The 26,017-nt window shown below is 49.7% G+C and overlaps 1 protein-coding gene across 1 annotated transcript in view; it reads left to right on the top strand.

The window, feature by feature from the left end:
• The window catches only part of CD46 (CD46 molecule, complement regulatory protein), a 112,344-nt gene extending 87,163 nt beyond the window's left edge, over positions 1–25,181 (top strand). Inside the window, exon 9 of the mRNA XM_006834200.1 lies at positions 24,841–25,181. Coding sequence (XP_006834263.1) covers positions 24,841–25,181 — 341 coding nt within the window. The remainder of the gene's footprint in view (positions 1–24,840) is intronic.
• Positions 25,182–26,017: the final 836 nt, after the last annotated feature.

The raw sequence follows: 26,017 nt of genomic DNA, 5'->3' as shown, positions 1-26,017 counted from the left end.
ACATCAGGACTCATTTGAGGTTAGCAGATAAGCCAAACCAGTCCCACCACCCAGGGACCTGGGGCATGGTAGATGAGTTAAAATTTAATTTATAGTTATTACATCTCATGTGGCACTGTAGGATCAGCACTGGACTGCGAACCACAAGGTTGGCCGTTCAAACCCATCAGCTGCTCCACAGGATCGCTACGAGTCGGAACTGACTCGATGGCACTTAACACATCTAGCTGCAACTGTAGGCTCAAATATAACAATTATGAGGATGGCACAGGACATAGTAGTGTATTGTTCTGTTGTGCATAGGGTTACTATGAGCTGGAACCAGCTTGATAACACCTAACAAAAACGGTAGGCACTACTGCCGCATTCCCTAGTGGGGGTGTGTGTGAATAAAATTATTCAGTTTAGGGTCTTAAGCATATTCCACTTCCCCAACTTATGGATTAGAACAGATTCAACTGACAGAAATAACAACACATGTCAGGGGGTGCGTTCCATTTACTCCAAGTTTCCCAAAAAGATGCTCCATTTGTCCGGCCTCCCACACACAGGATCAGGAAACAAGGTGGCAGAATGTGGACTTATAAAAGGCTTCTCAGGTGGTGTGGCACTGTAGGTTAATTACTGGACTGCTAACTGCAAGGTCAGCGGTTCAAGCCCACCTACAACTCCTCAAAAAACCTAGACAGGATTACTGAGTCGGAATCGACTCCACTGCCCTTAACAAATGAGAACCAAGAAAGTTCTGGCAGCAGAGTTAAGCGCTTGGTTGCTAATAGAAGCTGGCAGTTCAAACATACCAATGTTGCTCCGTAAAGATTACAACCTGCTCTCCCACAGGGCAGTTTGACTCTGTCTGCTAAGATCACGGTGAGTCCGGATGAAGCTGACAAATGGGTTAAGAAAACCATCACCTTAAATGACTGCATTCCCGCTAGCTCAGTCTGCCCGGCACCACCTGTAGGAAGAGGCCAACCAAGGGGCTTCTTCAGCCCTCCTTCAAGATCTTTTCAGCATAATCAAGTCAGATAGGGCTGCTCTGGGAATACCTTTACAAAACTGACTTGCCCTACCTTGAAGCATAGATAAAAACAGCCCAAAGCAGAGCAACTGCATTTTTTATAAGCAACTGAAACCATCAATGCTGCTCCCCTTAAAGACCTGTGTGACAACAGTCAGTTCAGCATAAGATTCTTTCAGGGGCACAGACTTCCCTGTCGAGGGGCCAGGTCTGTAGGCCCATTTGGAACCAAGGTTAGGTATCCCACTCACTAAGTAGCACCCCTTTGCCTAGATTTTCCTCTCTACCCTAATCTTTTCTCATTTTATTCCTTGGTTCATGGGATTCTGTTGTTGTCTTTGTTGCTGTTAAGCGCCACTGAGTCGGTTCCGACTCACAGGGACCCTGCATAGGGTTTCCAAGGAGTGGCTGGTGACTTTGAACCACAGACCTTGCGGCCCAGTGCATTATCCCACAGCGCCACACCAGGACTCTGTTCTTGTCTCAATGGGCTTCATTTTTTAATGTGTGTCTTCTTTAGCCTACTTCAAATTCTTTATGAAGCAGGGTCTGCAGAGAAAACTAAGGACCGACTGCTCCTCATCAGATTATCAATGGAAAATCACAGATGAAAGACACAGGCCTGATGAATTCAACAGAGTAAAAGATTTATTAAGCTCAGGATGCATGAATCGACTCTCCTTAACAGACAGAAAACCCAACAGCAACCGATTTAGAAGAATTTCCAGTACTACTACATTTCAGCAAAAACACAACTGCAATTATCAGGCGAACAGGAGCACCTGGCTTTTTAAACTCCAATCAATAAACTCTTACCTCTGCAACAGTGTACCAAATGTAGTTAAAGAAGTCAGTGGGAAAGAGTAGGATCTTCCTCCCGCCCTGTGTGACCATCCACCTTTCAGAAAACCACAGACTGCGGCTGACCAGACTCGGTGTGAGGTTTCCAGACCGCTGCTTTTCCCCCTACATCATAACCGATTTCAAATGGTGCTAGACAAAAACAGACTCTGAACACCAGGAGAAATCGGTCAGCCTGTGTAAGAGATGAGTCTGTGGTGCTGCTGGGGTTTGCGCTTCTGTGAGGGGTTCTCTCTGAAAGCTCTGGGCATCCTCCAGAAGGTGGACTGTGTCCTCCAGGTATACAGCCCACCCCCCTTTCCTATTACAAACAAACACCTCATACAATGGTCCAGTTCAAGACACTACCAGCAGGTTTAGTTTCTAATTCAGCTGACAGCATATCACACATCACAACTGCAGTGGTTGCTCAAACCATTGAGTTCCCCCCTGCCAACCTCCCCAACCCCAACAAACTCAAGAGTGTATTTGGCTTTAAGTTCTCCCCTCAGCTTCATGAGCCCGCACAGGTTGTTGGAGAGTCTTTGCCGTCCGCCCTTTGTTGGTGCTGCAATTCTTACTCCTAAAACACTGATTTCAAATGGTGCTAGATACAAAGATGGAAAAATCTAAGCCACCATGTGAAACCAGCTTCCAGAAGAAGAGGATCTCGCTGATGGAAGAAGGGAGATGCCGTCGAAGGCTCGGTCTCTTCCCGGAGGAGAATCGTCTTCTTGCAGTTTGGGAGTTACCCGGGAGAGCTCCAGAGCTCAAAGCAACATGAAAGCCACGCTAATGCTTCAAGAAGAAGCTAGCAACACAACACTCGTTAACTCTAGGTGAATTCTAACTTGTCCTAGTTCTACACTCAGGTCCTACACTAATAAGGTCAGCATCATCTGGGTTAGGATGAGTCTTCTGTGTGCATGAGCCATAAGTATCACAACATGCAAACAAGACATCCCATCAAGTGGCAATCTGGTACAGTGTGCCTTGAAAACCTGACTGTACCAAGTAGACAATCCCTTAATATAAGCATGGCATGATTTTGTTTGATATTTGCCTGAAAATAAGATTTGCAAACAATGTTCCTCTTTTCCCTTCTTTAACCGTGCCATCTCTTTTTTGGTTGTTTGAGGTTAAGAATGTATGTCTGTAAGTCCTCTGACATCATAACCAAAAAAAAAAAAAAAAAAGGAGAGACTTAGCAGAATCTAAGTTCCCTCCAATTTTGTAAGCCTCTCAATATAGACTTGTATCGATAGCTTCTGAATGTAAGAGCCTGTGTGGCTACTGAGACAAGAAAGAAATAACATTTGGCCGCCAAGAGACATGCTTTTTACTTCTGACAAAAGTCCCATGAAACAGGGATTATTCCCATTTTTGTGAGTGAAGACGTTGATCCTTCAAGAGGTTAAATAGCTAACTAGCAGTCATTATGGCTAATGAAGCGTGTGAATCCTAAAGTCTGCGTCCTTCCCCTCTGATGACTACCTGCTTCAGTCTGACTAACATCCCTTTTGACTCCTGGACTTCATTATAAGACTGAAGAGGAAACATTCCTAGGCCCTTTCTGCAAGGATGTGGGCTAATGCCCACAAAGCACTATGGTACGCTTGAGTGGATATGGAAGCAAAGTTGTGGCTCTGCAGGGGCTGGGGGCCACTTGTTTTGTTTTCTGGCACCCTTGCATCTCCCACAGGACAGCTGCGGCACTGGAGAAGACCCTGGGGATGAACCTGCCCCACAATTCCTGGACGATTCTGGCACCAGCTCTAGGTTTTGCTGCTGTGGAACTTTCTGGGCCCTTGAGCACAGGTGAGAAAATTGAGAGCTAGGGCGGTGTGGCAGGGGCTCTAAGGGATAGCACCTGAAGTCACAGCAGGACCTGATTAGTCCAGTAACTGTGAGCGGTTAAGGTCTGGAGTGTTAATTGTCAATCATTATGTTGTGATCTGAATCCTGTAAAATAAGGGGGCTGGAAAAGCTAGTTACCACTGCACCACCAGGGCTCCTGAGAGCTCAGCTGCTAACCCACCATCCCCCTCAAAAGGAGAAAAATAAGGCAGTCAGCTTCCGCAAGGTTGTTGTTGCTACTGTTAAGAGCCATCCACTCGGTTCCGACTCACAGTAACTGTACGTACAACAGAACGAACACTGCTCGTTCATCGTCCCCACAGCTGTTGTTACGTTTGAGCGCAGTGCCATTCCCACTGTGTCTACCCTACAGAATGCTATGAGATGGAATAAACTCGGTGGCAGCGGTATGGTTTTGTGTGGTTTAGGTGAGTTCTACATTTGGCCATTCTTGGCTACTCTGCTTTTTAGCTCAGCTGAATTCTCCCTAAGCAACTTCCAACTGCCAATAGGACGCAGGTGTCTATCATCAATCCCAAAGGTATGCTTGCCCCACGAGGCTCCCACAAACGCTGGAACCCTCTCTACCACAGCCACCACCTCCATCCAGCTGTCTCATCACCCCCAGATCACAGCTCAGCAATTCCAATTCCTTCCTCGGGACAACCCCCCAAAGTCTAGGCCTTCCCACAGAAGTGGGTTCTTTTTCTTCAGAACACTTGTCTCACTCGGGCATTCATGTAATCAGTGGTAGGAGAAGAAAAATGAAATGCCATCCCAGAGCCTAGCAGAGTCGCTGCATGCGCACACAAGGGTAACTCCCATGAAGGAAGTGAACAGATGTGAACCAGAGTTGGGGCCACCAACTCTTGAATTCTAAAATACTCTTAGTTCTCTGGAAGAAGAGATAGATCATTAACAATGCATGACTTGAAACACTCATTAAAATAAGAAGAGGGAAACTAGTAATCTTAGCACCTTAACCTTTCCCCCTTTCAATCCCAACTGGGTTAAAGTGCCCCATCTCAGCTCTCCTCCACAGTACCAGGGCTCCGTCTCAGGTAATGACACTTACCTGGAAGCAGCTGGCTTCTGCCCCTAGGTGGACACAGCGGGAGATGTGACATGGGCTGGAAGGGACTTGCTCTCCCTGGACCCGAGCCTGAGAACCACCGTATCTGGAAGAAGGCCGCATCCTCCGGTTCCAGCCTGCTGAGGGCTCTACCCTGGAAGGAGGGTGGCGGGATTTTCCCCTAATGGCAGCCAGCAAAACTGGCCAGTGAGGAAGAGCCTTGCTGGGCTGCCTGGGAAGTAAATCCACTCAGCCAGTGGGGTGGAGCCCTGGGAGGGGCCAACACATTTGGGGGCGGGGCTAGCCAACCACGTGGTAGCCAAGTTGCACCCGGTCCATGTCTGTACCCATACTCAGTTTGGAGGTTTCCTGCCCTCTCACGCCCAGGACACTCCTCTGCCTGGGCAAGGAACCCAAGGGTGGAGGCAAGGTCACCACAGCGAATCAAAACAACACGGCATGGATTCCTGCTCAGCCCCAGAGCCTGAGCACAGGGGCCTGCCACTTCCTCCGCGTCGGGCCTCCGTGTTGTCTTCTGTAAAGAGAGGAAGCTGGGTAGTCTGATAGTGGAATATTCAAATGTTCAGAGGGCTCAGCAGAGAACTCAAAGAGAGAGAAATACAGTGACCCACAGAGGCAGGATTTTGTCTAAAGACAAGTAAAAGCAGAAACTTAAAACACCCCAGGGCTTCCAGCCACTTCATTCTCCTTCCTGAGAATTTGCATTTCTACCCAAGGAGTCCTGCTGTGGCCCAGTGGTTAATATGCTGAACTGCAAGATTGGTTTGAACAGGAAGGTCTGCAGTTCAAACTCACCAGGCCCTCCTCAGAAACCCTATACAGGATCACTATGAGTCGGAACCAACTCAAAAGCACTTAACAACCCAAGACTCACAGGTGATTCTTACAGAATGCATACAGTTCACCTGAGGGCTTTACTTAAATGCAGATTCAGTATATCCTCAGGTGGGAGGGTAGAGCTGGAAGGAACCAGTTCAAAGGCCGGAACAAAGAACACAGGCTGTTGGCTAAAAGCAGTCCAGAGACTGCAGAGAGCGAGCTCTGCTTTCATCCTAGATTGCTGTTGTTAAGTACCCTGAGTTTCTGAGGAGCAGCTGAACCAAGGTTTGAACCACCAACCTTGTGGTTAGCAATCCAGCACTTATCCTACAGCGCCACACCAGGACTCCATGCCTTCTCAAGTCTGAAAATTCCTATGCCAGTATGATGCCTGTGGTAGGTGGAAAATGGAAAGAACACCGCCCCCCCCCCCCACTCCGTTTATAAAATCCAGAAACAAATCCCCTGCTGAGACAGATTTCCGCCTCCAGGAACCTAATCCTGCTTGCTGGGTTCTGTGCTCATGCAGTGCTTAAATCCAGAACACTGGAAGGTTCCTGCCAAGGCAGCTGCTCTCCTGACCCAGGCTGGTGCTGAGTCATAGTTACTTACGTGACTGATGCAAGCTGCAGTCAGTGGGGGTGGGGCCGGAAGCAGAGCTTGGGTGTCCATTTTCTTGCCACTGTATATGTTGGTTGCAGGATTCCTGGCATAAAGGAAGGGCTGAGCTCGGTGAGAGAGGGGCTGGGGAAGGTCCTCTGCAAAAAGGGGAACGTCCTGCCCTCAATTCCATTGTATATGTGAACTGAAAGGCCAGCCCAACTTCCTGTCACCCTCTGCTCTAACCCTGGCCCAGTGTGCTGGACATTTTGTCTTGAGCTGTCAGGGTGGAGCCTGCCGCCAACTAGCTGTGGTTAATGAATCAGAGGAAAGGGTGATAAAATGAAGGGTATGCGTTGGTGAGGGGGTAGTTCTTGGGGGAAAGGTTCTGGAGCTGGCCCCAAAGCCCCAAAAACTTCCATCTCGCTCTCCTTTTCTGGTAGCTTGAACCCTGAAAGGAGAGTTGGAGAGTTCTACATCTAGGGACCACCCCACTTCCCAGACCTTAAATCTCAAAGTGGGACAAACGTACTCCAGCCCCACTGAGTCCCTCAAGACACCTGTCCCGCTAACATGGCAAGAAGTCAGTCGTCTAAGCACACATGGACCCAGCACCCGAGCTTCTGGTTTCCCCAGGGTCCGGGCATGTTCCTAGGTAGTTGCTTCCTAAAAGTGAGGTTATCTGAGTTTCTAACACTTGCGGAATCAGTATAAGGTGCCTGGGAAGTCCTGGATCAGGGTGGCTAGCTGGCTGGGAAGATGCACCACGGCTAGCTACCCTGCCTCTGTGGTGAGGTGGGCAAAGGGAAGGAGAGATGGCGTGAAGACCGGAGCTCGAACTCATCGTGTTCTCCATGTGCTCAAGCTGGAGGACAGACAGAGCCCTGAACTGCTTTCCCGACAGCAGTGCACAGGCTGCTAATGAGCATGGCCTTTGGTCTGTAACACAAACACAATGCCTGCCCCCAGTTCACCAGATGTAGTCTCCAGTCAGGCCAAGTGGTCCATGCCCTCACTCCACAGTATCACAGGGCTGCCTACTGAGAGAACCAAGTCCTTGCTTCCAGGAACCCCTGCAGAGACATGCCCCAACTGCTGTAGCTCAGTCTCCACTCCCTCAGAAGAGCCAGTGGAACATCTCCAAGGAGAGAGCATCAATCTCACCAAGCCAGCATCCTGTCGGGACACAGCCTCCCACGTGCACCAGGAAGTCCTCCAAAGGGCAGTTGTGCCCAGTACCTGGGCACACCCTGGGACTTGATTCCACTTCCCTAGTGGGGAGGGGAGGCTGGGTCAGACAGAGCGTAGTAGATCCGGGGTCTAAAACCAACCCTAGGGAATGCCTTTTCTCTCCTGGTTCCCTTGCTGGAAGCTGCTCCTCCGTAGCCATTCCAGTCTCATTGTGTCTACCAGTCTCAAGGCCGGGAACAATGAGTAGCAGAAGAGGGGAAAGTGTGTGTGTGTGGTGGGGGAGCAAGAGAGAGGGAGGATAGAGGAGGGAGAAGGAAGTTTTACAGTCTAGTGCACTCCCATCAGATCAGAGAGAGGGGAACACACAACTTCCTTTTTTTGAGTGCTTCTTTGACCCCTTTTGTTTCGGTTCCTTCCTCTCAGGACAAGGGAAGGTGCTGTCGGTGGGCTGGTGGGGTGGGGGCAGCTACTCAGGTACCCAGCCAACTGGGCTCTCGCCCGGCTCCATCACAGGCCTGGCACGCTCCCTGGGGCCTTTACCCAGCATGCTCTTCTCCCTGTCAGGGAGGCCTCGCCCTCTTGTTTTCAAAGTTTTATAACAGTATTGTTTGTTGTCCAGCAGATTAAATTCTTTGGAGGCTGGGGGGAGGGTTGAGGGAGAGAGAGGAGGAAAAAGAGAGAAGGAGAGAAAATACAAGTAAGCTGCCATTAGGGCCAAAAGATTAAATGAGTTCTTTTCCGAACACAGAGTTCACCTGCCTTGGAGAGAGGCCAGTTGTCAGCAGTCTATGTTCTCGATTTCTCCATCTGCCCCCTTCCCTTACTACCTCCCTCTTCACCTAATAGGCTGGCATGGGGCTTTAGATGTTCAAGGCCACCACTCAAAGAGTTTAAGCTGAAAAGAAGTACAGTTAATAGGGTCTGGGGGGACATATGACTGAACAAACTCCACCCCGAAAGGAGGCATGACCTAGTTGTCCCAGCAAGCACACCCTTGATTCTCATCTCCTGGGGGCTTGAATGAATCAGCCTAGGACTGGGGGAAGGGGGTTTCAGCTCAGAAGTGGCTTAATTCTGAAGTGAGTTTATAGTCTGTTGACATCTGAAATAAAACATGCAATGATATCAGAGGCACTGAAGGAACTGTGCCCCAAGGAAGCAACACCACCAAGGTATGGGCAAACATTCATAGGTACCTGAGGAAGGAGGGTGATAGGCGAAAGGAGATAAAAAGTGGATACAAATTGATTACGACCTTAGAGACTGGGCTCACTTAAAGGTCCCCACCCTGGCAGGCCTTTCGTTTAGAAGTCTGTAGGCAGTAACAACACAAACATATGATTTCCTATATTTAATACAATTCTCATGTAGCTACTAACTGGTTTATTCCAGACCTTGGTCTAACTTTCCACAGTGTACTCACGTGGGTACACACGTGCCTTTGGTGTAGCAAACAATGCCAGTGGCTCCCAGAGCTGTATCTCTCCCATCTCTGGTCTCCTTTATAACCTCTTCCACCACGACACAGACTCACATCTCCAATGCCCATCAAAGGTCCCTGAGGCTGGAGAAATGGACCAGGGAGGAGGGAGGGGTGGAGGTGATACCTTACAGGATCAGAGGAGCACAAGGTTCTTTCTCCCTTTTTATTTGCAAATAATCTCAGCTTCTATAGGATTAGAGGAAACCATACCAGAGCTCCAGATCCCACGCTCATGTGGTTACACGTGGTTGAGGCCTGCCGCAAACACGTGGAGACCCTGGTACCTGGATGGCCTCAGATTCCCACAGACTTGGGCCTGGAAGGACCCTGTCAAGATTAAGAGGCTTCATCTTTTCTTGCCACTGTTCTCTCTGGAACCTTCCCTAAATCTCTCTTCTTGCTGCCATTCAGCCCACTGTCTTACTTCCCCAAGGTTAACTGTGTCTGAGATGAGAACGCTTCACACATGAAGTTACTGAAGGCTCTGGCCACCCCAACGATACTGCGCCAGTAAGCAGGCTGCCTTTGGCCCACCCCCATCACACAGCTTTGCATTCAGGGAGCACACATTGACAACAATCCACACACAGTCCTGCATGCTGCCCAGTGTCCTCTCCCAACACTTCTTTCATAGCACCTTCAAGTACAGCTAAACCATCAGCTTGAATATGGTCTAAGTGAAGGCAAACACTTTGTGTGCCCCTTCAAACAAGTTCTGGGTCTATTCCAACGAAGATCATTCAGAGGATTGACCGGCCAAGAAGACCTTCATTCAGCCCCATCCTCAGTGGTTCTTAGAGTGCATGAGGGAAAACTTCTGCCTAAGAGCTCACTCGCTCACCCACTGTGTTCTCCATGAGTCAGGCTTACTTTTTCCAAGTCACTCACAAAGCAAACGTTCAGAGCTAAAGCTCGTGTGTCTAGTTTCTTACTTTACATTGTACAGGAGCCAAGTCTTCCAGCAGGCACTGTACATTATCCAACAAACGGGAACATGCACACAACATGCATGCTGGGCAGAGCTCAGGGCCTCTCTTACGAATCTGTTGAAACATCTCAAAGCTCCCCCAATGAGGCCTCAGCTCTAAGTAAATGGAAATTAGCTGAAACCTGCCTGTGTACAAGTGCACCGAATGCCATGCCATGTGTCAGAATGGTTTGAAGCACTCCGTTTTCAAACGAGATTCCTTTTTAAACTTCATGCTATCCGTATTCCAGAAGCTTCCAAATGTAGAAAGCCTGTCCAGGAACCCATGGTGGTAAGTGGCTGGTTTCCCAGCCAAAAGCATAAGGCAGTTCTCACAAGAGACCCAAGCTGTCCAAGGAATCAGAGAACATGGAAAATGACATTCTGGGATTTCCTTCCCCCTTTAATGTAGAGTGGGGACCAAAGTCAAGTGTCCACAGAGACCAAGTCAAGTGTCCAAGAACCCAATCCTCTGTCCCCATCCCACTGGCCAGGGTTGGGGTACTTGTGGAGTCCAGGGAAAGCATAGCTGGAGTAAGGGTGGAAGCCTCAGATTAAGCAGGTACAGAAGTGAGTTAGGTTTTGGCAGGACTTTCTGTGGCTCAGTTTCATCAACTATGGGGATAATACCACCCACCCTCCAAGGCTGTGTGAGGTAATCAATGTGTACAGAACTGTAGAAGATCGCAAGGGGAAATGTGATTTGATACTTACTGATCAAGTCGTCTCCTACCTAAAGTTAGCTCAAATGAGTGTTCACTATACCATGTGGGAAGAAATTTTTAATTCCAAGTACATATCCAGCAATGTGGCGAGCAGAATTGGTGACTCTGGAGAAATGTGGCTATTTAAAAGCTCTGCATTCTGTTTAGCAGATGACACTATGTGTCCGTCAGCCTCAGCGGGCTCTTACCTGCACAGTGTTGGGAAAAAGGTAACCCTGTGGGTGTGAAGCTGCCATAGGAAAGCCAGGCCGGTGTCCTTGTTGCTCCTGGGCCAGCCTGGCTTTGCCTGGCCGTAGCACACCAGCCTGTGGATCTGGTGGCACCCTGTGCTTACCTGCAATGTGTTTCACTGTGACTTTCTTTTTAAGAGTGACTCAAGACTAAAGAGCCAAAAGGGAACTGGTAGCTCTAAATTAGTTTTGTTTTTATTTTTTCCGTTAAATACTAGCTACGGTCAAGTTCATTCTGATCCCTGCGTGTCAAAGCAGACGTGCATTTCATAGGGTTTCCAATGGTTGGTTCCATGGAAGCACACTGACAGGCCATTCTTTTGAGGGGTCCCTAGGAGGACTCAAACAGCCTTTGGTTAGCAGTTGCATATGTTAACCATTTGCACCATACAAAGACTCCTCTTTTTTTTTCTTCTCCTTTCAGTAGACGGAAACAAGATATAAAGAAAATCTTCATGATGCAAGGGGCGTCCCCCAACCCCATAATTCCTCTTTTATTCAAGGTGTTAGGTCTAGGAAGGATTGAGCATTTTATCTAGAGAATGGTTTCCTACAGCACAGTAAGCACTCCTTCAGCAAACCAGATCCCCCATCTCCGGACAGACCTCCCACGGGGAAGCCCAAGCCCACCCTGTCTCTGGAGATTCATTAACCAGCCAGCCCCACCACCTGTACCCAGTCTCCAGTTCCATCCCTCCTCCTCCTAGTGAGTCCTACAATAAGTCTCTCCCCACCTGTCTATTCAGAAAAGAAAAAGGATTCTGGTTGCTCTGGGACAGGTCTTCAAGACCCCTTCTCCTCTTGTGTTGTAACCCAGGTCTAGTTTTACTTGTCCTGTGTTTCTAGCTAAGACATCCTCCCAGAACATCCAGAGCATCCCAATACTAGGGTTAGTAGGAACCTGAGAAATTATTCTGGTTCAACTCCCTCATTTTTATAGATAATGAAACAGAAGCCCAAAGAGAGACAGTGAGTGAGTCCATTCATTTTCACCAAGTCTGCTGACCACTATGCTAACCAACTTCTAACCTTCTCTCTGAGCCCCCCACACCCCACAACCACAGACAAACACCTCATTTGTCCTACAACCCTAGCAAGACCCCTTGTGCAACGTATCAGACTCCTGGCAGCAGATGGCAGTCTCTGTGGTACAGGGAGGCTGTGCGCCAAAGACAGGGCCAAGGAGGGAAGGGATCACGTGGCCTGACTCACCATGGGCCGGTCTGCCTCTCCCACCAAGTAAACAAATCCTGAGCTTTGGAGCTGTACACACTGAAAACACCCTGCCCCCGCACCCCCACCCCCACCTCCCCAGCACCACCGGCCTGCCTCAACCTCTCAAGACACAAATCACAGCCAAGCATTTGCCACAAGGTGACTTGCTCCTGTCCCTTCTCTGTTGCGATAATCATCAGTTCTTGGAACCACGCATTCCGGCAGGAGGCTGAACTCAGAGCCCAGAGACTCAGCCAAGACTTAACCCAAATGTTACCATGTGCCTCGACCACTAGGAACAGAAGAGCCAAGTGGTACCATTAGGAAGGTGGAAGACCAACACCAGCCATGACCAACGGAAAACACTCTCACCTGTGACCAAAGTCCCACCTTGATCTCTGATTTATGATGGAACTTCACACAAGTCCCTGCAAGCTATGAGGTTCTTGGATTATGTTCGTTCTTAAGAGAAGAGAAAGGGTTAGCAACCCTATCACTCCTAATTCTTTACAGAAAGAATCAATATGGCTTTTCCAGGAGGCTAAGGCCCATTGGTATCTGAAATTTCTGTTTGACAATCATCTCATATATATGACTGACCCTATTCTTCATTCTGATACATTCTCCATCTGTGTCTTTTTTATATCTTTTAAATTTTATTTAAATAAGCTTTGCTTTTTAACAGCAGTTGTAGGTTTCCAGAAAAATTGTGCATAAAGTATATGAGTTCCCATGACCTCCACCACACATTATACTTTAAATTTACTTTTAAATTGGTTGGCTGGTTGGTTATGTACCACGGAGTCAGTTCTAACTCATAGCAACCCTGTACAGGGTTTTCGAGGCTGTAAATCTTTATGGGAGCAGAAAGCCTCATCTTTCTCCAGCGGAACAGCTGGTAGTTTCGAACTGCAGACCATGCGGTTCACAGCCTGATTTGTAACCACTACGCTACCAAAGCTCCTTACTTTTAAATTAGAGCTCATTTTTAATGCGCTCTCCTCACACTAGAATGCATGACCCACAGGACTAAAGACTTTGTGCTTCTGAGTTCTGTGTCCCTAGCACCTAGTACAGTTCTTGGCATATAGTACAGACTTGATACATATTTGTAGAAGCAAAATGTTTGCCTTGCCCAGTCCTTCCTGTCCACAGATACTAAAGGGTATCTGCTTCTGCCCTGCCTTCCCCAAAAGGAATGCAGCAAAGCCTTCCCTGGGGACTCAAACATCCCCCTGGGGATATGCCCTCTGCTCTGGCTCACATCAGTTCTCCCAATTGTCTATCCTTTGAGGGGCTACCCTCCCCAAAATGTTCTGACTTCATCCCTAGAGGGTACAGGGACAGCAGAAAAAAAAAATACATATCTAGATTCAAATCTCACTTACCAAGTGTGTGACCTTGGTTAAGTCACTTAATAACCACTGAAACTTAAGCTCTCTTGAGTCAATTCTGACTCACAGAGACCCAATGGGACAAAGTAGAACAGCCCCATAAGGTTGTAATCTTTGTGAAAACACATCACTAAATCTTTTCTCCTGCATAGCAGCTGGTGGTTTCAAACCACTGACCTTTCAGTTAGAAGCCAAGCACTTAACCATTTGCACCACCAGACTCCTTTAACCATTTAAGGGAGACAACACCTATCTCCCATGGTAGTTCTGAGGATGAAATCAGATACGCAAAGGAGGGAAAAACAACAGCATGCCTGTTGAAGTAGGTGGGGCTAAAGGTCAGTTTCCCGGTGGCATGCTGAGACCAGGGATTCTGATGCCCATCTCATACCTTCATGCCTCATTACAGACCTTGATCTGGGCATCATGCTGCCTTTAGTCCGAACATCCGGATAGGAGGACACACAGTCATCTCGGTCCACAGCAGGTAGCCTGACCGGGCACTGGGTTGGCCCCCCACACCCTCCTGGCCTTGCTCCTGTGAACAGACAGAGCACACCAACCTCGCATGTGCCTCCTTCTACCCCAGTGTTCCACCCTGACCCAGGCTGGACACTGTATGTTGGCACATGTCAATCCAGGGCCTTGGGGAGGTATTCTCTGGCCAGCAGCCCACAAACATCCCATGTAGACGGAACCAGCAAAAACCAAACGCTTTCTTTACAGTCACTCCAAGTTCCAGAAAAGCAAGACAAAAGGGCCTCCCACAGACTGCCGGTTAGTGAAAGGAGAAATACCTCTGACGTATCTCAGAGGAGGGCAATGCACCCGAAAGTGACCAGCACAAAGTACAGACCCTCTTAAAAGCTGTAGCTGCCGCCTCAGGGATACTTACTCCAGGGGACAGAGCCAAGATATGCATTAAACAATTCACAACCCTGACCAGCCCAGGGTTCAGTGGACAAGCAAAGGTGCTGACCAATCAGGTCCCCTGGCAGAGCCTCTGACAGCATCTCCCACCAATTCCACTGTTTCTACCCCACCCGCTGTGAGTCCCCCACTGAATCCAAGGTGGAAAGGCCCAAAACTAATGCCTGGCTCCCAGACCTCAGGGATTAAAAGGTCAAGAAAAAAAAAACACCTGGCATGTACTTAGTCCGTTCCCCCGACTAGGGATGCCCACTGTCCTATAGCCTGCGCCGTATCACACAATGCTCTATGTCAGTAGAAATCAGGCTAGTGGGCAGGCAAAGAAAAAATCCCCACAAATCAAAACAAGACAAAATCCATTGCCTTTGAGTCGATTCTAACTCACAGCGACCCTACAGGGCAAAGCAGAACTACTCCATTGGGTTCCAAGACTGTAAATCTTTACAGCAACAGAATGCCTTATCTTTCTCCCACCAAGTGGCTGGTGGGTTTGAACCATCAGCTTTTGGGTTAGCAGCACAACACAATCTACTGTGCCACCAGAGCTCTGTAGACAAAAGAAAAGGAAGAACAAAACCAGGAGAATCACCATGGAAGCAGCAATCCCAATTCTGGAAACCCCAGGGGACCACAGAGACAACTGCGTCACAAAGAATAGAACCAATTTCTTCTCCACTGCCCACCCTGGTATAGTGACCCAGCCAAGGGCAGGGCTGTGTCAATGGGAAGGACAGTTGCTGGAGCCAGAAATCAGGGACATGCTGAATGAAAGAGGGCCAAGATTCCAAGTGCAGCCAGCAACTACATCTGGCTGGAGCCCGACAGCTAGCCCTGGCCAGACTCTAGCCGACACATCTTGAGGGACTTGGCTCCATCCTCTTCTTCTCCCAGCTGCACCATAGCTGATCTCTCCCCTTATTTGTGTTCCAGGTCCAACACTCCCAGCTATCCCTAACTACATGACTGCAGGAGGGGCTGAGACTTGTCAAATTCCTTGAAGGAAGAGACACCGGACTCTTCCCAACAACCTTGGATTCCTCACTCAGTGAGCAACTCAGCACTGCTCACAGCCAACTAGGAGATTCATCTCAGATGGGAAGAAAAGACGGCACACTGTGTGGCATTATCACCAGTCATCCCTGGTAGAACAACACCCACACCCATTAGAGAGCGGCACCTCCTGTGTGGTAGGAAGCGGGATCACACAGGGGCCTCTCAACATTAGCTGACCGCATCCTAAGGTTACCCAGCATCATTCCCTTTATCTCCCTATCAATCCACTGCTAGCTAATCCCAACCAGCTTCACTGGCCAAGAACATGGCAGGAATCTACCGATAGAAGAGATTTCCTGGTGCCGTGGCAAGTACATTTCTGAATTGTCTCTCTAATGCGACAGCCCTCCCACCAAGTTCTTGAAGACGTCATTTCTAACCGCTGTGCCCATTACTATGACCAGCATCAAGTGAGGCAGAAAAGAATTTCTACACCAACTGCCTAAAAAGCCTTTACAATGGCTTACTGGGCCAGGAGTTTTTTATGTTTTTTGTCTGAAGAAGAAAGCAGTGAGAATCCTGGGAAACAATGTGATTAATTCCAAAGAAACCCCAAAAGTCAAGGAGAGAGCCCCAAAGTCCACTGGTCAACTCAGTGAACTGGTCACTGCCCAAGCTCTAGGTAGGTTCCCATGGCCCTGAGGGGTTAAAGCCAGAGTATCTACAGTATGTTGTTGTGGTTAAGTACCGTGGAGTCAGTTCCGACTCATAGCGATCCTGTACAGGTTTTGTAAGGCTGTAAATCTTTACAGGAGCAGAACACCTCATCTTTCTCCCGTGGAACTGCTGGTAGTTTCGAACTGCTGACCTTGAGGCTGGCAGCCCGACTTGTAACTACTACAGGTCCACAAAGTTTCCATTCAGTTACTCTGCAAGACCCAGCTCCTCTGCCAACTGCCGCATGCTCCCAGATATCTCCCACACATCCAGGCAGGCTGGGCACTTCAGCTGACTGCCCTTCCCCCGAGTCCTGTGCTGGTTACTAACCTCATTCACAGAAAAACCAGGAGCAAGAAAATGGAGAGAAAAGAGCAATTGTAAGTGTGTTTCTGAATGGAAATGTTTGAGGAATCCCACTGAAGAAGGGAAAGAGTCTTCACGAGGAGAAGCTGGGATGCAGAACCAGGCCACAGCTGACTTACCTGGGAGGCAGGCAAGGGGTTAAGCCCTGTTTTCCTTGCTGCGTCTGGTTTCCAGTCTGGCGATGATTCACTGACAAGACTGGGATCATGTCGCATCAATCAGCACTTTGGTCACAGAATGAAATGAACTGATGGCTGCACAGCACCTGTGAGAGGGAAGAGGAAGATACCCAACCAACCTTGCCCTATAAATCCTACGTAGCACAATTTCCCCATTCTCAGCTTCCTCCTGAGACCACTGACTCTCTCTGCCTGACCAAAGCCCAGCAGGGATTTGGAGTTTGCCCTCATATAGCTTAAAGAAAATCTAAAAGAGGAGGAGGAAGGCAGAGAATGCAGAGGGTCAAAAGAAGGAAGAGAGAGGTCAAAAGACATCCTTGGGCAAAGCAAGGCAAACAGGAAATGAAGAAGAGAAGCCAGAGGATGACCTATGATGTGGGGCACAACTGTGCCTTCAGCCATGTCATGTGACCCTAGCCTCTCCTGCAAGCCCAGCATCCACTGAGAATCCTCGGTCCTTCCTGGCTCTCATCCCACATCAGTTGCCTCATCCAGGATAACTTTCGAGTCCACCAGAATCTGAAATAGGGAGAAGGCAATAAGGCTTTGCTGCTCTGAACTACACAAACACACACACACACACACACACACACACCCCACACCTCCTCAGAATAAAAGGCCTGTAGAGACAGCTCACACTCTCCGGATTCCGGTTCTGAAAGAAGTGCTCCTCTCCTACAGGGGAGGGCAGACACGTCCGATAAGAACTGCTTAGCACAAGGCTATATATAGTCTAGGTTCCTTCCAGCCTAGAGATCTGGAGCTAGAACTTGGCAGAGAACCACGCTAGGTTCTGGCAAGGACCGTCCTCCCTCCCGCAGTCAGCCAACTGAGAGCCTCACCCCCGGGTTGGGCCAGTGAGGGCAAACAGGGTCCTTCCATTCGGCCCATCAGCCCTCTGCACCGGGAACATTGGCTGAAGGCTCCACTTGAAGGGAGAGTTGCCTTCTCTTGAATGTAGCATGAGGGGGGTTCTGCGGGGGTGGAAGATTGACTTTTAACCTCTCTGCAGCTCTCCAGTTGCACTAGAAAATCAATCTAGTCCTCTCTTCGGGAAGACTGAGGGCGGGGTGTGCAGGAGAAGAATGGCAAAGGTACAGCCGCTGGCTGGGTTCAATAAATATCTATTCATTTTTGATGTTTGAAGAAATGAAAGAATGTAAAAGAATGCAGATGGATACGTACCACAGAGGACTGCGCTGCCAGGTATCTCCTTTTTTGTGTTCCCAGTAAATGCAGACTGACTATTGTAGCCGATGGGATGGCGGCACCATCCACATAGGGGCTGAGTCCCAAAGAGGTAGTCACTGAGTTGTGGAGCCAACAGAACTCTCTTAAAATCTCTCTGAGGAAGAAGAGAAAGGAAGACAGCTACAATCAAGGCCCCATCTGGGGTTAATATGGCCCCTCGGCTACTGTTCATCATCCAATGACAGAAGGAAGGCAACACTGCGTCACTTCATGGGGGCCATCCTTTTGGAGAAAGGCCAGCACCAGTGGGCAGAGCGTCTAATCAACGAGGGCCTGTTCATCCCCTATTCCAGAACACAAACCTGAGAGACCAGAGAGCTCTCCCAAGGGCAGAATCTAGGCTCTCAGCTCACGCACAGCTCCGGACAAAGCAAACAAGATACAAAGAGATCCAACACCCACATACACACAATTCTTTTTTTTTAGGTCATGCTGCTCTCCATGCAGGCTCAGGAAGGTACGGTGAGAAGGGCTGTTGCTACCTTTGCTCTCTGGATGGGGTCCGGGCCCCACCGTCCCTTGCCCTGCTTTGCCCTCTGCTGTGACCTTGGCCAGGTCTCGGCCTGCTTTTTCCTCTGACTCCCAAGGCCTAAGAGCCACACCTACCCGAGATCCCAATGAGTCACCCTGGGAGATCCATGGGGAGAAGAGGAGGTGCTCTGTGATAAATGTCAGCGTATCGTCACATGAGGGAGGGCCCAGACCAGGGGGTCCCCTCAGTCCTCACACACAGCTGTGTCCCCCAACATTGGCTGAGGATGGTGAAGAGAAAAGGAAGCCGGATGCTGGGGATAATGGCTTGGCCCCGGGTTCAAAGGAAGAGGAGGCCCATCCTTCCTCTTGTTCCCAAGGAGGCCTGGTGGCGGGGCGAGGTGGAGTGGGGCGGGGCGGGGGGCGGGGGAATCACGCGCCTACAGCGCAGTGCTGCAGATTCAAGAAAGGTCTAGAACCCTCGGTCGCCATGCTGATGCCTTCTCTTCAAAACAAGTTGAGACCTTAAGGACCACTATTTTACCTGAGAAGGAAGTGAGGAAGATGAAGGGGAGATAGGCTTCGATTTGGGACAAATAAGGAAAGGGGAAGCTGAAGCTGGTTGACCAAGGGCTGACCTTTAGTTGCCTATGAGTAAGGCTGGTAACATGGAGCCACCATCTTTGAGGGTCAGCAGAGACCCCTTGGGAGACCACAGCCCCGCCATACACATTCACTCCCGGGGCCCAGGAACCCTGGTGTCCACTCACTAAGGACTGCCCAGTCACGCTCCATCCATGACAACAACCCTCAAAACTACCACAAACAGAGCTGCAGTGAAAACCCCAAAAGGTTCCCCAAAGGTGCCTTTCATTTGGGGCCAGCGAGAAGAGCTCTAGACAACGACCCTGTTGCCAAGTGGATTTCATAACACAAACAGCTGTATTTTCATCTTCAATTCTAAGATTGCAGGGTCCACACAGCTCTGCTGCATTACCTAGGGTCACCCCTCGACCCGATAACTGGCTGTGGCTTCATCTCTATCAGCCCTCCCATCAAATGACCCCTGCCTCAACAGCCTCTAGCCCCGACGAGCTGTTTGTGCTACTTTCGTGTTGACAGAACATCCTGGCCACTCGGCAGAGAGCTCCATCTCACGGCTCACGATACACTGAGTCATCTTCCAAAGAGGAAAAAAACAACAAAGCAGCCGTCACCAGGGTCCCCACTGCCATCTCCTGACTCTCTGGCTGTCGTCACTCTTCCCTCTGCAGCCCCCAAACTGATGATGAGGGGCTTCAGGGTGCTCCGTTCCCCTCCCACGGGACTCAATATCGTCAGAAACCAGACAGCCGCTGATGACACTCAGAGAGAAGGAAAGCTAGTCTGACACAGAAAGCCTCCCAGTACGGCTTACTGGTTAACCCTCACTCTACCACCATGTTCCTGATGCACAAGTCCAAGGGGCAGCTGCTCTGGACTCCTGGGAAGGGGGCGGAGGCAGAAGCCACTACCTGGGGTAAGCTTTAGGTGGCTACTACCCAGCTTACCTCATCCCCTGACAGACTTGACAAGCCCACTGAGGGCACACAAGTTCCCCTCACCTCCATTTCTTCTGTTGTTGCTGTCAGGTGCCATCAAGTTGATTTTTGACTCAGAGCGCCCCCATGTGGCAGAGTAGAACTACCACACAGGATTTCCTAGGCTGTAAAGTCCCCGTGTGGGGCTGTAGGATCAGGACTGGACTGTTAACCACGAGCTCAGCGGTTCAAATCTACCAGTCGCTCCTCAAAAACTCTGTACAGAGGTTTTGTAGCAAGGAAGGGAGTGATTAATTCTCCAGGATAGGAGCGGAGGCCTCTGGGACCATCAATGGAGAAAAGCCGAGAGGGGGACCCTACCCAGAGAAACAGAGATGCCTGAGATAGAGACAGAGATGATGACGTGGAGTGATGAAGCGACTGGGGACTTTGGACCCAGAGAGGGAAAGGGACTGTGGGCCAAAAACTGGGGGGAGGAGGGGGAAGTACAGGGGGTGGGTTTCTAGGATATACCCTTTGGGTGGTTGATGCTGCATGGAGGGGATTGGAACCATGGCAGTGAGATGATATACGATGGAATGAATGTAAAACTAAAGTTCTCCCATGTAAACTATCATATAATTCACAATAAAACATTAAAAAAAAAAAACCCTCTATATAGGCTCTCTGTGATGACACACAGTAACAACGCTCTTTATGAAAAGCAGCCCGGGTGGTGTTGCAGTTAAAGCACTCGGCTGCTAGCCTGAAGGTCAGCAGTTGGAACCCACCAGCCACTCCACAGACCAATGAAGCTGTCTGCCTCCAGAAAGATTTACAGTCTCTGAAACCCTATGGAGCCGGTTCTCCTAGTCTCTCCCATAGGAGTCGGAAGCGACTAGATCTCAAAAGGTTTAGCTTTATAGACAAGACCACCACATCTTTCTCTCACACAGTGGCTACACGAGTTTGAGCAGCCATCTTTTTGGTTGGAAGCCGCATACTTAACAGTTGCGCCACTAGGATTCCTTGCTTGCTACGTTCATTTTGTGTGTCCCCAATTAACCACCAGGCTGGGAAGAGAAGTGCATCAGTACCTGTTGAAAACCTATCTGCCTAACAATGCTTTAGGCATATTCTGTGTAATAAAGAGACATGGCTCCACCTCACTAAAACCATCCAGCTAAGTTAAGAAGGCAGGGTGTCAAGATACAAACCCCGGTCCCTCCAACACCAATGTCTACATCTGCGGCATCCACCATGCTGTTCCCCACTGACTTCTGTGTTCTGTATCTTACTCTGCTCTCAAGATGCTACAATCCACCCCACCTCCATCTCCTCTTCAAGGGGGAAGGCAACCATGACAACTGAAGCTTTCTAAGCCATCAATTTTAGCTACAAGAAGTCATCATCTTGTGTGAGCCCAGGCGCAAAGGAAGAGGAGAACGTTACCGAGATAGCAATGAGGGTGTTCAGATGGCATGGGACAGGTAAGTGAACCAGACCATGAGCACAAGAAGATCACACTCCCACTCAGCATCCGGGATTTACAAGATTCCTTAAATAGACACATTTAGAAGATCTACTTCATCGCTGGCATTTTTAGACACTGAGAATTCAGACAGGGAAAATGCAAGGTCTTTGAGAGATCAAGGTTCTAATCACAATCAGAGACTCATCAGTTATGGGACATTCCCAGCAGGGTTGTGGTTAAGGAATAAATGAAATCAGCACAGTAAGAGAGCCTAGGGTACCTGACAGACAGAAGGCATCGAATGGGCATTTGCTTTCTTTCTTTTTCCCCTTGCCCCTTGGAACGCACAATCTACCTGGTGGTATAAGACATAAACACAAAGAGCACATCACAATAAACGTACCATTAAAAACAGGAATGGGAGTTTGACAGAGGGTCATGGTGATCATCAAATTTTCTTCTTGTTGAGGAGGAAGGTGGGATTGCCAAAGGTGGAGGTGTGGTGAAGAGGAGGTGCAAAAAATAGCATGAGTATGAAAGGAGAAAGGGAGAAAGCAAGAAAAAAGTAAGTCACCTGGTTTTGTTGGAATACCTGGTTCATTTAGGAAAAGGGAGGGAATGAGACTGTACAGGAAAACGAGGGCTAGTCACAGACGGCCTTAAACATCATGCTCAAAGGAAGGGAGTTTATTCTGGAAACGATGAGAAACCATTTTAAATTTCTGAGCAAGACAGACAAGATGGCCGCAGCACGCAGAAGGGACTAAAGACAAGAGGGACTGGCAGCAGGGAGCCTCACCAGAGGAATACAGCTGGAATCCGGCACTGGCAGAGCGAACGGGTAAGAAACAGGAAAGAAAACGGTAAAGGGCAGACCCTGGATCCCACTCCCTGTCCCCAAGGGTAGACTATGACAGGAACAGGGCCGATTTTGAGAGCATACACCCGGAGGTCTGACAACTCTAAGGGGAGCTGCTGTGTCTTTGCCTCCACTTGGCCCCCAAATACTCAGTTTCCACCCAAACTGCTCTAAGCTCAGGTTGATGAGGCTATGGGACACCAACGCCCTCGGAGAGCAATGCCCAGGCTCTAGCGAAGCCTGGGACCCCGAAGCCTTCTACCTGAATCCCCCACCCAGGGCTGGGTCCAAGGGTGGGACGGGGCAGTTCTGCCCATGGGGCCTCCTTCACTGCGGCAGCCACCACTGTGCCCGCCTTTGCTGCGCTTTTGCCCCCCCTTCCCCTCCTCCGTCACAGCCCCCGCCCCCCGCCCACTCTGCGGAATTGGCACGGCAGGACCAGAAAAACCAACGCCACCATGTTGAGGCCAGTAAAAATGCCTCCAAGATGGCAGCTGATATATCTAAAAACCCACCCATGGAGAGGGAAGCCAGTGAATTGTCAATAACCTCTAGGCCCCCCACATGTCTCCTTACTCTCACAAGGATCATTATCTTTTGCTTTGGAAATATCCTCTCAAAACTCATGTATATTAAAGGTCCCATCCCATTCCCTAGAGGCCTTGGGGTGCCATAGGTGATACAGGGAGTTCGGGACATTCTGCATTCCATACCCCAAGATGGGGGACAGCAACCCAGTTCCTGTCACTAGCTGACAAGAGCTACACCTCCAAGGGATCAAAACTGTCCCCTGCTCCCCAGTCAGGAGGTTGGCTTACCAAGAAGGCACCCTGTACCTCCATTACGTAATAAGGGTGGCGCTCGTCCTAGGCCAGAGACCCGGGCGCACTGCACTCCTAGATGCGCAGTTATTGGGGGGCGCGCTGGGCATGGCCCAGGGCTCTGGAAGCCCACTCCCCACCAACAGGAGCCCTGCAACAAGGACAGGTTGGGTAGTAGGGGACCTTGGTTTGTCCAGGTCTCCCTCCCCCAACCAAGAGGTGAACAGCCTGCTGTCCTAGTTTTATTCTCTCTTCTCTTTCCCCAGACTGATAAACCTTTCAGGCTGGGACCTCCAAACCTCTTGCCACCCGTTGGCTCTTCTGGAAATCCCACAAAGTAAGCAGCGTTTGCGCCATTCCCTGGTGTTAGCCCCAATCCTCACCTTTCTAAGTACCAGGTAGCAGCAGCTTCCAGAAGGCAAGTCCTTCCCATCCTGGGCTGGGCTCCCGACTGGCTCCTGAGGGCCTCTGGACAGCCCCGGACGTCAATGCAAATCTCTAGTCCCAGGGGAGTTGCCCCGAGTCAGCAGGAAGCCCAGGGTGGTGGCAACAGCAGGAGTAGCAGCTCTGCCCTACCTTACCCATGTGTTTCCAGAGAGTCAAGAATTATTTTGCCGCAACCCTGAGGTGTGGCTGATTGGAAAACTACCTTTTCTGACACCCAATGAAAGGACAAAAAGCATTTTCTTCCAATTTGGTCATCCTTCTATACACTCATCTCCTCAAACTCTTCTACACCTCCACCACAAAAAGTTTGTGGAGCCCTGAGCTCTTCTTTCTTGTAGTGCATGAAATTTTCAAAGGGCTTAGGGTGAAGCTTCCATGGTCAGTCCAGAGCCGATACAGACACACAAGCATACGCACACCCCTAAAGAGATTTTAGAAAGCTGCTGGGCTCCCCCCACCTATCCCCATCTCCTTTAAGCAAGTGAAATGCAAATTCTGATTTGATACCCTGGCCCTTGGCCAATCAAAGAAAGCTTTTCACCTGCCACCGGGCTGCCCACCAATCAGAAGAAGTGTCTGGAATGAGAGCCCTCCCCTGGCCAATGGAAGGCCAGCTCAGTCACTTAGTTAATGATGCAGCAGTACAGGGAAGGCCATCACATGTGAACTGGAAGGGTGCCAACATGGAGACACAGAGAGCGCAAGGTAAACAACTTTCCAACGCCAAAAGGATGACATTTAATCTCTAAATGCTAGCTTCCCTCCTCAGCTCATCCTTAACCCCTCTCAGCTGGCCCCTCAGACCCGGGGAGCCTCACTACCTGTCCCTCTAGAGCTCCTAACAAAATGCAACAGTGACTGCGTCATCATTCACCACTTTCCCCAACTACGCAGTGACAAACCTACCAGCTGGACCCCACGTTTCCCGGCCCACACCCAATGCCATCCACCACACTGCTCCCCACCAGACCCTAATTCCCAAGGCTGAACAGTTCAGGAAAGTCACCCCCTCAAAAACTGTGCCTCCCGCCTTCCTCCCCCTCACTTCTCTTCACTTCCTACCTTCTACCAAAGGACTACATGGACAAACAGCCACTGACACCCAGACAACCTGGCAAACCCGTCTGTCCATCTGTCTGTCCACTAGAGGGAAACGAGGTAAAGGCTGGGAGGTCAAGTGGGAGGTGGAGACAGTCCACTCCTCTTTCCTCTACCATGAGTCCGGCTCGAGCAGCTGACACTAAGGGAAAAGAAATTAAAGTGAAGAAAAAAAAAAAAAAAAAAATCTCCCTCAGAGAAAAAAAATAGCAAAAAGCAAAAAAGGAGGTGAGAAAGACAGAGCACCCACATACACAGAGACATCGCCCCGGATCCCAGCAAATACATACGTGGGAGAAGAAGGGGGCTACGCCACCAAGTCCGGAGCCCGTCGGACCACCCACAGGCGCCTGCGCAGACCCAAATTTCTTTCTGTCCGTAAGGTGCCGCAGTCCCGAAGGTTCCAGAATTTGGTCCCGTTAAACCTTCCGCCGTCGCCCCGCAACCTCTTGTTCCCACCCCTGCCCCCACCACCATCCCGTGTCCTCCCCACGGGGATCGCCCGTGCCACCTTGCGTGCCATCTCCTTAGCCTGGGCTACCCAGAGGCCTCCAGCCCCCGACAGATTTCTGGAAGCTTGGCAAGTGAGCTGGCAGAGCTGGTGCCCGGTGTTGCTATGACTTATTTCTTGATCTCTCTCTCTCTCTCTGCTGCAGCACGGCTGTTGCTAGCAGACCTATCGACGGAGCTCTGGCTCTCTCTCTCTCTCTCTCTGAGCTCTGTGACGCAGATCTAAATTCTCCAGTCTGCTCCTTGTGTTGCAAGAGCAGAACTGCAGCTTTTCCCCTGGAGAGCCAGAGGGCAGTGCCAAGGCTGGTCAAACAAGGCAAAAAAAAGTTGGGCCTACACTCTGCTCCCCTGGCCACACTTCCCAGTCAGTCCGCTGTTCACCCCACACCTCACTGTTCTGGGGCATAGAGGTCCAGGTCCCTGCAGGCTTGCTCTCTCCCTAAGGGCTTCCAGCCATAGGACTAGCTTAACTCTTTGAGCGACAGCCCCCAGAGCCCAGACACGGCTGTCCCATGCTAAATGTTGCATCATCTTTTCTTGACCCATGTGGGCTTCTCCCAGTCATGAGGGAACAAACGATCCTCACGCGGAGACCACTGTCCCATTAACTCTTTGTGCCACTGACAAGTCCAGAATATTAACCGTAGCTGAATTGTGTTTTGTTTTTTGCTTTCTGGGCCACAAACCAAGGGCCAAATTTTTTTTTTCTCTGGAATTTCCTATGAACAAAAAGCATAATTAAAACATTGCCTGCTTACCCCATGAGTGAGATCCTTCTATCAGGGCAGGAATCTGAGAAACCAAATTCAACAGCAGCTGAGGAAACGGGCACGAAACTCATCTGGGTCTCTATTCTTGTGGAGTCCTGCAATTTAGGGCCCAGGTAGGTACTCGAATCACTTCCCAAAAGGCACTGAGGCTACATGGCCCCACAGATGCAGGTTGC

The sequence above is a fragment of the Chrysochloris asiatica genome, unplaced genomic scaffold (genome assembly GCF_000296735.1).
Source record: "Chrysochloris asiatica unplaced genomic scaffold, ChrAsi1.0 scaffold00009, whole genome shotgun sequence".
Lineage (NCBI taxonomy): Eukaryota > Metazoa > Chordata > Mammalia > Afrosoricida > Chrysochloridae > Chrysochloris > Chrysochloris asiatica.
The sequence above is the reverse complement of the archived record's forward strand: the minus strand, read 5'-3'. Positions and strand labels throughout refer to the sequence as shown.